Genomic DNA, 11,859 nt, shown 5'->3' on the forward strand with positions numbered 1-11,859 from the left:
AATGCTCAGCTTCCGGGTCATATAGATTTTGACCTGAAGTTGACCCCAGCGACTGTTGATGTTGATTTCGAAAGTAGAATGTTGAGCTTTTAGCGATTTTTGTAGGTTGTTGAGATGTCGTTGTTCTGACAGTTTCTAGGTCCTGGGGAGTTTTACTGAGGCAGAGTCCTTGAGGGGATTGCCAGCTACCTTTATCTGCACGTCACTAGATCTAGATAGATCTAGATATACATCTAGCTGTGTCTACGTGAGGACATGCACGTCTGACGTCTACTTTAATTACCACCACCAACCACCAGACAATTCGTGATATTAAATAAATAACAATTGCACGGAAGTGCGGTTTTCATTTTATAAATGTATTAATTATGTCAAGAAAGCTCATGATTTTCCAGCGTTGTTTTCTGGTTCCTCACCACCGTACCGCCTGGGCGTCCTGGGCCTGGGATAGATGTTTATCCCATTCACCTGTTTTGAAGCCATTTCTGAATGGAACAGTGCAGGCAAAGAATACATCTGCCTCTGGCATTAACAGGCAAATCTCCTCTTATTCTGGTATAAATATTGCTGCTACGCAAAAACAAACTGTACCAGAGCCTAGAAAAGCACATACACACCACAGGTATCTCCTACCATATTCTGCCTCTGACAGAACGTACAGTCCTTTTCAAAACCTTCTGTTTCGTCTCTCAAGTTCAACTAGTGGTACCGCAGCTGATCGTGAAAAATCTTGTGACTACCTTGATGCAACAGATAGTGCGATATATGACATCCTGGCGGAACACATGACTGTGGTGAAAGACTTTCTTTCAGAGGATGAGGAAAAATCACTGCTTGATGAAGTAGACAGCTACATGAAAAGACTGCGATATGAATATGATCATTGGGATAATGTAAGTTGTTTCACTGAAATCTAGATGTTATTGAATGATCTCACAAAAATTTATTTCTAATCATGTGCCTTTGCCTGCATGTGTGGAATTGCATAAAATGTCTTGAAGTACAAATGCAACATGATTTATAATTAACCACTTTGTTGCCTTTGAAATGACATACCAAGTATGTCATGAAAATACATATTTAGAGCTGTGCCATACCATTACTCATGTATGTCATGCAAGTTGGCAAAATTTGCTGCTCCTGCATGGTTACCAATGACGTTACATACACACGTAACGCTAATGACCTCATGGCTATTATTCTTCTATTCGGAGTTTTAGCCACAAGCGTTGCATAGATTCGTTTTTGGGAATAAAAGATGATATATATATCGGTGCCATTGCTAGGCTTGCAAGTGATTGATAAACACTGATCTAGGATTGCGGGCGGCCATGTGCTATCATAAAACGTACACATTGAAATTACTTTAAAAAGGCAAATAAATTCACTTTTTGACTTAGATTACAGGTTATTCAAAATTATGAGTAAGATGGGAGGAAACGGAATAAAAAAGTGAGAAAAGTTACAAATCGAAGACGCGGTGTCTGAAATATGTCACGAGCACGCTAGATATAGACCGCGCGTCCATTAACACTGAGTCAAGACATTTATAAAGCTGTCCTGGGTAACGAGCTCAGCTGAAAATCAGTGATGACAGTAGGAAAACATACCCCCTGGCTATGAAAGGGTTAACGTGAATAATGGTCAAATAGTGCTGCATGAGTAACAATTACATGTTATAATTAAACATGCTTTATGTATGGCATATTTATGCCGAAGTGTGATTTAATGTTGTAAGAGTTGAATTAAGAAGGATAAAAATCTATTTTGTAAATGCAATAGAATATGACTATAGTGGCACCCGCTGCAGCGGGCTTTGTAAACTCAATTACCTGTGCTTGGGCAAGAAAGACCCGAACTTGGATATAGTGGGAGAGATCCAGCGAGCTTTAGCTGGGGGCTCCTAATGCTCCTCCCCTTTGCTTTACCTAAATTTATAGCTTTCCATCCCTGAGTTCCTAGCTGAATGTAATCATTCAGAGTGGGATCTTAGGGGTGACTTTAGTGTAGCAAAAAAATTTTTTTCTTAAAAGAATGGGATCTTAAGTGAATCAGGATCAAAGCTATGATATCTTAGATGGAGACTGCTGTAACATATTAAATTAACGATAATTATTGTTTTATCAAACGTTCTTTGTAAGATTGTATCAGTTAAGATTTAGGTTGGAGGCAGGGAGGCTCAGACTAAGATATTATTATTAAACAATTATCAAACATCACTGAGAAACATCTTATTCTTATGTCTCAGGTTTGAGGTGTCTTAATATTAATCTAATCTCTCAAAGTCGTAAATGTTGATACTGCCACTGGTCATCTGATGATGAAGAGTAAAATTGTTTTATCTTTATCTATTTATATTATTTTTTTAAAGTTCGTTACTTTGGTCACCTAAAACTTCCGAACCACTTAACTTTCGAATTTGAAAAAATTAACAGTGGTTCAGAATCATTTAAAGGGTGCACAGTTAAATTAAGGAGTCTGAAGTCACTGTAGCTTAATTTTCAGCTTGTCATTAGTATTGTTTGGATCTAATCTTGGCAAAGTCCGTCCTCTAAGACGCCATTGTTAACAAGTGAGACTTCCGTTCACATGCATTGCGCACTGATCCCACAATGACTTGATGATTGATTCTTTTGAGTCCGTTCATCAAACGAGGGTACCTAGTTAATTATTCATAATTTTGGTGTCTATTTCAATACAATACATGGTATATAATTCTCTTCTAATTGTTAAAAAAAAGTTAATTATATATCATATTTTTAGCCCAAATGCAAAGTTCCATTTTTGCTTATTTGCTTGTGGTATTTTTTCCATTATGCTTCAGGCTATTCATGGCTACAGAGAGACGGAGAAAAGGTCGTGGAATGATGCCAATTCTCAGATTCTGCAGCGTGTCAAGGATATTGCATTTGACGGAGGAGTGTCTCCCCTTGCATATGTCCATGTTTTAGACATTGCTAAAGAAGGCTACATAAAGCCACACGTGGATGCGGTTCGGGTAGGTGATTATGAACAGCAGACTTCAATTTTAACATCCTTAATAATTAGCTTCTTTTTATTTTCTTGGGCGACAAGCTAATATGTTCTGATGACATTCTTGCAGTGAAATAATGTAGGTTCGTCGCTGAAAATAGCTAAATGGACACAGATGTTAGTTTCTTCTCATCTTAAGCTTTTCCTTTTTTTTCCAGTTTTGTTGTCTTTTCGTCTTTCCATGAATCAAAATGCTCATAACACTGGCCTTATTTGGAAATCTGTGACAATACAATGTTTTATTTTAAGTAAAGCACTTTCCTCTGTATTGCATTTTATTTACATCGTTTGAGGCTACATGTTAGGTTTATGATACTAAGACAGGTATTAAATATTTTATCAATTTTCCCAAGGCAGCTTTAACCAAAATTTGCAAGACAGCCGAATTTTCTACAGTTTAACTTTGTTATTGGTTTAGAGAGATAGCTAGGGGCTCTCATGGCCTAGAGGTTAAGGTGTTTGCCTCTTGTTCTATAGGTCGTGGGTTCGAATCTGGAGAGCGAAGGAAAATTCTCTTCTGTAAATTTTTTTTCTTTTCACATCCTTTCCTGCTCTCTAACAATGTTCTGTTGTCTGCATTCGTCTCCACTTTTTCTCCCTAGCCCCTCATCCCCTTTGCCCCCTTCTCTGGGCTCCTAACTATTTCTGCAGCCTTTCTACTGCTACTCCTTGGCTCCTTCTTACTGCTGTTTTTCAGCCACACCCCTGATCTTATGGTAGGTAAGATCTACACCTAGCCTTCTCGGACAAGGGCGGAAAATCTCGAATGTATTTGTATTCAACTAATTTAATAGATTCTGTCAACAATCATCTATCACATTTAATAGTGGAGCAAAAATTTGAGGACCATACCATACCCCTGCTGATGATCCAGGCAGAGCATGCTGAAGCCCCCTCCTAACACACACATGCATCCTTACCACACATAAACTGTTTGTCTCTGACAGGTCAATCATAGAGTACAGTGGTATCTACTCTATTTTTTCTCTTTTTGACTTCCTAAATACATGTACAAAGCAATCGTTTACTGTGCTGCCAAGCTGACGATGTCCTAGACAAGGGCTAGACTAAAATGCTTTGCTTAAATGTGTGTCCATGTCTTATAATAGATGATAGCAAGCTGATAAGTTTGTAATATATGATCCTAAGTGTAAGATGTTGGTGTAGGATGATCGAGATTCCTTGGGATAGAGTAGACAAAGTTGGTAGTGGGAGAAAAATGTTCAAAGCCAGATCAACGGGGTCTGTTCATGCAAGTGACTTAATTTAATCTGAGTTTGTTAGTTTAAGGGTCTTGTGAATAAATTTGATTGATTTTAGTGAATTTAAAAATGGGAAATTATTCTTCTTTCGTTGAGTGAAGAGTTTTTATTGATTCTGAGTTTGCTGAACGTGAGTTTCACTGTAATTTGATCTTCTCATACATGCGGCAATATAATTCTAAGTTTTCAGTTAAAAGTTTCCTGCATTTATTTCAGTTTTGTGGAGATACCATCGCCGGGATGTGCTTGTTGTCTTCATGCGTCATGCGACTGGCACTAGAAAAAGACAAGACAAAATTTGGGGACATACATTTGCCCCAGAGGTGTTTGTATATCATGAGGTAATGATGCAGGCAGTTAAACAAAAAGAATATTCATATTTTATCCCTTTTATGGCCATATGTACCGACCATTGAGGTAGTCTTTGCTTCCTTCTTGAATTGGACAAGTTTTCTTCCCTTTTTATTTAAATGCTGCTGTTTTCTCTTGTCCTGTAAAAGTATAATGAATGTTCCAGTTCTAGTTCTTAAGTAACGGTATACAGTGAAGTGTGCTTAAAACAATCACATTTAATCTGTAAATACTGGTATACAGAAAGAAAATGGAATCCCCAATTTTTTTCTTCGTTGTCTTTGTAAGAAACTATTGATAAGCTGAAATACCCTTATAATTTCTAAACTGAAAATAATTTTTAGGGTTATGTAATCTAACTTTCACTAGCGACCTTTAAGTAATGCAAGTCATTAAGTGTTATGTACTTCAAGATAGCGAAACAAAAGAAAGAGACAGGAGAACATATGTGTGTCGATTATGGGTGAGAGAGAGGCATCGCCAGTGGACTGTTTGAGTATTTTTATGGCACAGTATGTGTGACTTGAGGATAGCGAATGTACATTGTCACGTGACCTTTTTTGGTCATGACCTACTGTTTCTGCAAAGCTAGTTCACATACTCAATAGTATGTGATGGCATATATGATGTATTTGATGATCTCACTTGTCTATCCTAGCGCCGAGCAGAGTTCAATGTTTTATTCAAAATGCTGATCTACTCTTTCGTTTGTTCTATGTGGCTATTTGGCAGATTAAGAAAGCAATGTTAAAGGGAAGGAACAATGTGTAGAGCCTGCAGCTCAGATTGCTTTTATTGGAAGAGGTAGATGAGAAAAAAACTTTCGACAAGTGTTGCCGCAAGTATGGCATTCCCAATTCGATTCTGTCAACAATCATCGCTATTTGAGCAACCCTTCTATACTAAAAAACATATTTTGGTTTAAGGGGAGGAGCGACCCTTGATTTTGCCGATTTGGGGTCAGGCTATGCACATTGAGATGTTGGCTGATTTTTTCAGATCAACCAGTTCTTTGTCTAAAAATAGCATGGAAACAACTGAGAAAGTCTTTTTTTTCTCCTCGTGAATTGCCTTTGAAAACACGAGGGTGGGTTAATTTGGTGAATTTTCAAAATAATTGTCGTTTTTCACAAAATGTCATTTGTTGGCCACATGATTTTTAAGAATGGTCGAAAAAGATATTAGACATCTTTTCTTTTCGAGTTGTTGATTGATTTGTTGTGAAGTTGGTTTACTGGCGTTGTTTCTCTGGAGGGAAACAACATTCCTACTGAACAGTGCCTAAATGTACGGAAAAGTTATTTTAGTTTTGCTAGTCATTTTCATTTTTCTTATTGTTTGCTATGATCCTTCTTTTCTGTTGCTGTCATATGACCAGATACATCAGGTCTCAAAAGAAACACCTTAGCCATCATATGACAGTAACTTGGTACAGCCCGTGTCATTGTTCAGTGTTCATCTGTCTCAATAATGTAGAGTGTGCTAGCAACTGAGGGCTTGTGAATCTTTGTAGGAGGGTACCTATTTTGTCCCTGACAAAAGAAATGCTTTCTGTAGTAACTCATACACCGTAATCCTAATATGGTGCTGTTTGCCAAATGGCTTTATACATGAATAGGATAGACGCCCTCCCCAATTTTTGAACAATATATTTGTTCAGTATATTAAAGCAATATCTTTACCCAAAAATCAAGATTGAAAATTGGATAAATCATGCCTTGTTATTTTTCTTGTGGTTTATGTTTTCTTAACTCTTTATCTCTGAGGGGGGTAAGCCCACTATGCCGGGGTCCTTTTTTGGTGCTAAATCTAAAAATTACGAAATTGTCACTTAATTGGTCATTAAATCAAAATAAGTGAACCTATTTTAAAAGCTCTTCAACTAATGAATGAAATCAGGATAAAAGAGACCTGTTTGCTGAAAAGTAATTTGATGTCGAAGCCGTAGTAAAGGAATGTGACCAGGCCGCTGTCAGTGGCTCAGCGGCACAGTAGTTCTGACCGCATGCTGCTGGGAGCGGCTTGCCGGAAATAAAGAGTTGAGAAACTCTTTTAGTCGGCATTATGCTGTTGTAGTCAAATTGAGTTTATTATCCTTATTTTTAAAATGTTTCTTCTCTTCTTTTCTCAGAGGAAAGGCAAGGTACGACTTCACACATGAAGTGTTAAAAGAGGAGGAATCCATTTTCAAGGGTCAAACTATCCCCCGTGACAGACGGATGTCAGTGATCTGTCGGAATGAACCTGATCCAGCTGATCAAGAATGACACCCACATTGTTAGTTCTGATTGTCTTTCAACACTGTAAGCTTTTATCTGAAAGGGATTGTGAGTTTCTGAAATACTGCTCTCATAAAGTATTTTTATGCTATGTCGGAATAAATGTTCAGAGACGCCTGTGGGTGTTTTGCTTTCAGGGGCAGGTGAAGAAATCTGGAGGATGATGAGAAGATTGACATTTGTGAATATAATATATTAATAGGAGTGAATGTTTCAAATATACATATGCCACTAACTGTTGTATGAAGTGCTTCACCCTAAAGTTTAGGACCTTTTGCATGAATATTTTGTACTGAATGAATGATTAAGTGAAGACTCCTTTTGAAATATTATGCAAAAATCTATATCCTACTGAATGCTAATTTTTCATGAATAAAAATGCTTATAACATATATTATGTCTCATGGCATCTTTGCTTCAGAATATTTACACAATTTGTGTCAAGAATGTATGTGGTCTAGTTTTGTCCTTATTGTCCTGAATTCTTCACTGTCATTTTCTGTTCATATTTTTTGTCTTACTTTTTCGTTTGGACTGTCATTGGAACAGTGCTCCTTCCTCTCATTAGATCAAGTAAACTCATGACTTTGATGTACATTTGGTGACACAAGGGGGCTATCCGGATAAATGCTGTTTTGAGAAAAGCGAAGTTAAAGAATTTGGATCCTTATTGAGTCTCTTTAAGAGACGAGGAGAGTTTTCTGTATAACCAAACAAATATACACACCAATGAAACCAAACTCCTATAGGTAGGGCAATGACCACTTTTGATGTAGGTAATGATTTCTGGAAACCCCAGAAATCTGAGTCAGCCCGCTTGTCCTTAAAAGCAGCCATGTGTATTTGTCATATTATGGTGCCTTATGACTTTTTCAGGCTTAACATTAAATATGCCCACATAATTCCTACTTTATTTTGAGGTAGTGGAATTGTTTATTGAACTATTTTGCTGAAAAAGAATGGGTTTTGTGTGATTCATGAGACTAAAATCTGCCTTATGCACTGTATTTGAATCGTGAAATCCCCACACGCATTACTGTGCACGATTGTCACAGAGCGTATTTTGAGAATCTAAACTACTGTTTAATCCAAATACATTTAGCTTAATATGCACAATAATGAGCAACACCTGATATTATTTGCACAGGTGGAATGCCGGTAGTGAGGGGGGGGGGGGGGGGGTCAAGAATCAATCTGTGTGGAAGGAGAAAATAGATCTGCCCTCTGAGCTTGTGTATAAATCATAAATGTCTATTTTAGTGCAGTCTGATTCAAAATCTAAAAATTACGAAATCGTCACTTAATTGGTAATTAAATCAAAATAAGTGAACCTATTTTAAAAGCTCTTCAACTAATGAATGAAATCAGGATAAAAGAGACCTGTTTGCTGAAAAGTAATTTGATGTCGAAGCCGTAGTAAAGGAATGTGCCCTGTCTCTCAATCTTCACACATTGTGGTAATACTAGTTACTTCTGCTTGCAGATGAGATGTTATGCAAGGCTAAACTGCCAGCCTACCTCTCTGATTCTATACATAGTTTGGACACTTTTTGTGTTCATATTATATTAGGGGATGCATCTCAGTTACCCAATTTATTGCAACACTTGTATTTTTCCCTTTGTTCAATTGGAGGATCAAAACATTTTAATGGAAGACTCCACATAGTTGAAGTGTATGGACTTCTGTCTGAACTTTTGATTGCATCTATTTCATGTTGATGCAATTGAGGGATATCTTGAACTGATATAATGTGCATGACTTTACTACAATGGGATTTCAGGGGTTCATTTTTTGCCAGACCTTACCTTCAGTTGACTGATCAGCTTAACAAAAGTACTGGACAGAGGACATGATTTTTGTTTAGCCCCCAAAATATAGCAAAGAAATATTGTAATAATTAAGTGCTTTTACACTCTCTCATTAACACAATTTAGATTGTTTTGGAGACTGTCTACTCCTACACGACCTGTTAGTCAGTGACTGGAGAGTTTCCATTGTAAAAAGCACCTCCTAAGAATTACATGGGTGTTCTGCCCTGGTCAAGCCGGGGTGCATGGAAATGAATGTGCTGATGAACTTGCCAGCAAAGCAGCACCCAATGGCTGAATCATGCTCGACCCACCAATGGTGATCACCAGATGCAAGGAGAGTCTTCACAACCAAGAGGAGACAGACTCCCACACACTCAGCACAATAAAAGAAAAGTGTGTGCGGGGCACAGGGAAAAAAAGTTTGCTCCGAGGAGTGGTCAGGCGTGTCTCAAACCAGCTCCTCCTGGAGATAATTAGCAGGAAGACCCAGGGGTGGACACTGGAAAGGAGAGATGAGCAGCTATGGACATGTGCCACCTGCTATGATTCTAGTTGTGGATCCAAGTAATCCTACTGTGATCCTCACCATTTTCTATGCTCTTCATGCTTATGTTTGAAAATTAAAACAAGAAGAATACTGTTAAAATCATTTTGTATGTTTACATTCTAAAAATTGTGTCATCATTGTTTTGTTTTTGTTTTTGTTTTTTTGTTTTTTTTGTAAGTGTTTTATTGGGACGCTCAATGTTAAAAACAATCAGGAAACGACAAATGCAGTTTTTGGGACACCTGAATAGACATAAGGGTCTTGAACCTCTAGCTCTCACTGGCAAAATTGAGGGCAAGCGAGGCAGGGGTAGGCCCAGAACAACATACTTAGGGAACCTAAACAAATGGGTAACAGGGAAAAATCAGGGAAACGTAGTTTTTCTGAGAGCATCCGAGCAAAGGAATGAATGGAAAATCATGATCGCCGATGTCTGTCGCAGATCTGGCACTGGATGATGATGAAGTGTTTTACGGCGCTCGCAACTGCATAAGGTCATATGAGCGCGCAGGACACGCCTAATATTTTCAGTTGGTAGGAAATTTTGAATTTTGCCCGGGTGGTGGCCGAAGCCTACTCTTATCCATTTTAGACCACCAAGGGATCTTTAACGTGCGCAACTTGCACACGGGCCCTCCGAGATTTTTCGCCCTTGTCCGAGAGGGCTAGGTGTAGATCTTTCCTACCAGAAGATCAGGGGTGTGGCAGAAAGACAGCAGTAGGAGGAGTCAAGGAGTAGCAGTAGAAAGGCTGCAGAAAGAGTCAGGAGCCCAGAGAAGGGGGCAAAGGAGGTGAGGGGGTGGGGGCAGAAAGTGGAAATGAAAGCAGACGACAGAACATTGCTAGAGAGCAGGAAAGGAGGTGAAAGTAGACAATTTCTAGAGAAGAACATTTTTCGGTCGCTACCTGGATTCGAACCCGGGACCTTTTGAATGAGAGGCCAACACCTTAACCTCTAGGCTACGAGAGCCCCCCATCATAGTTTTGTCCGAAAGAATTTGACTGGATGTTATATAACGCTGCTTACAGAGCTTAGCATGCCATCTGCAGGTTTGTATACATGTTTGTGTTGTAGAAGGAGATATACATGAATAGAAAAATTCAAGTAAAAACGTAATATTACAAACTTTGTCATCAACCCTCTGTGCTACATTTTAGGTACCCACCTATTGGCGAAAGCTCATAAAGTGGCGGTTAAAGCAGGTTCGGTTGTGTTATTGCTATATTCTAGTGTGGTCTATACTAATTTGATAATTTGCAAAACTGAAATATCCTCACTTTAGTTTATTATTCACATTGAATCTTAAGTACAGTAACCCTCCCTCACCTCAAGCTCAACATGAACTCTCTCACAAGACTGTTCCTTCGTTCTCCTTTACCAAGCACCAGCTTATGTCAACATGATGAATGAATTAAAGATTGCTTAGATACTGCAAATATTTTGATTGCTTGCCGATGGTTTTCTTTTTAACATCTCCCCTTCACACCCTTCTATTTTAAACCCAAAATTGCAATGAAGAACTGGTGGTTCATACACTTTTTAAACTTGTGTCCTAGCACAATTTGAAGAAGGATGAAAGCAGAAAAAGTAAAAGTAACTGAGGGACATACTACCCTCCCTCTCCCTGTGTTTTCTTACTGAACCTAACTTCTGAGACCTACATTTTTGGGTGTTACTCCTTATTCTAAGCTTGCTTTAAAGATTAATCAACATCATATATTTGAAATATAATATATGGAAGGATATAAAATGCATACAGAGAGAAAATAGGAAAAGGCCAAAATTGTAGTCTATATATAAGATATGCGTTGTTCAAGTGAATTTGATTGCATTCAAACAATTGAAACTACGCGCACAGAACGTTTATAACGCAGAGAAAATTATAGCTCTCACGCTGAAAAAGACTGCTCTTTTTAATATCATGTAATACATCGGTTGGCTATTGTAATTTCTTTTCATGAAGGGCGGTAATTTTCATGTTCTCTTATTTAAACTATTCGTGGGTCACGTCCCCTGATTCATTCTGTTTGTGAAAACGAAAGTTGTCTTTCTTGAAAAGGTCACCGCTGACAAAATGGCGGAGGTACAGAATGTCGATCCTGTCATGGAAAAGCCATGGCAGAGAGCGAAACGTTTTCAAAAGTATGATTTCTTCAGGAAGTCAGCGTTTCCTCCCATGCAGATCGAGCCTTTTCAAGATGAACGAGCCAGACTTGCTGGGGAAGGCATGACACCCGAGCAGAGAGCTTTGAGAAAACAATGGGTGAAGGATCAAATTCTGCATCATGAGCCTCGGAGTGTACCCCAGCTTCAGCCTTACAATATCTTTCGAAGAATTTACAGATTCCCAGCCGATGTTCTCATTTACGGTCCAGCACAGAAATTTGTGGTGAGTGTTTCAATTTTTCTTTTTTTAGGGTCATCATGAGTCTTCAACTGCAGTGGAGTCCGCAACTGAACATGGCGGCTAATGTTAATTTTGGAAGGACTTCCGTAACGAGCGACCACCCCATCAAACACAATAAAGAAGAGGCCTAGAATCTAGACATAACCCTACCCCCACCCCTACCCCTA

General features: G+C 38.5%; 2 protein-coding genes across 2 annotated transcripts in view; both read left to right on the forward strand.

Annotated features, from left to right (window-relative positions):
* Positions 1 to 16: 16 nt before the first annotated feature.
* Positions 17 to 7,317, forward strand: LOC101858666 (alpha-ketoglutarate-dependent dioxygenase alkB homolog 7, mitochondrial). The gene is made up of 4 exons (XM_005107420.3): positions 17 to 893; positions 2,825 to 2,998; positions 4,512 to 4,636; positions 6,778 to 7,317. Exons 1-4 carry the CDS (start codon positions 369 to 371, stop codon positions 6,911 to 6,913), a joined length of 960 nt encoding a protein of 319 aa, XP_005107477.1. The 5' UTR covers positions 17 to 368; the 3' UTR covers positions 6,914 to 7,317.
* Positions 7,318 to 11,325: 4,008 nt separating this feature from the next.
* LOC101858890 overlaps positions 11,326 to 11,859 on the forward strand; it is a 5,279-nt gene continuing 4,745 nt past the window's right edge. Inside the window, exon 1 of the mRNA XM_005107421.3 lies at positions 11,326 to 11,674. Within this exon, the coding sequence (XP_005107478.1) occupies positions 11,360 to 11,674 (315 nt within the window). The 5' untranslated portion in view covers positions 11,326 to 11,359. The remainder of the gene's footprint in view (positions 11,675 to 11,859) is intronic.

The sequence above is a fragment of the Aplysia californica genome, unplaced genomic scaffold, assembly GCF_000002075.1.
Source record: "Aplysia californica isolate F4 #8 unplaced genomic scaffold, AplCal3.0 scaffold00602, whole genome shotgun sequence".
Taxonomy (NCBI): Eukaryota; Metazoa; Mollusca; class Gastropoda; order Aplysiida; family Aplysiidae; genus Aplysia; species Aplysia californica.

What these genes read in the sequence shown, in the direction of transcription:
- LOC101858666 (XM_005107420.3), top strand. Translation starts at nt 369, where the DNA reads ATGTCAAGAAAGCTCATGATTTTCCAGCGTTGTTTTCTGGTTCCTCAC. An exon ending in AATATGATCATTGGGATAAT is followed by an intron (nt 894 to 2,824) that starts GTAAGTTGTTTC and finishes ATTATGCTTCAG; the next exon opens with GCTATTCATGGCTACAGAGA. An exon ending in AGGTGTTTGTATATCATGAG is followed by an intron (nt 4,637 to 6,777) that starts GTAATGATGCAG and finishes TTCTTTTCTCAG; the next exon opens with AGGAAAGGCAAGGTACGACT.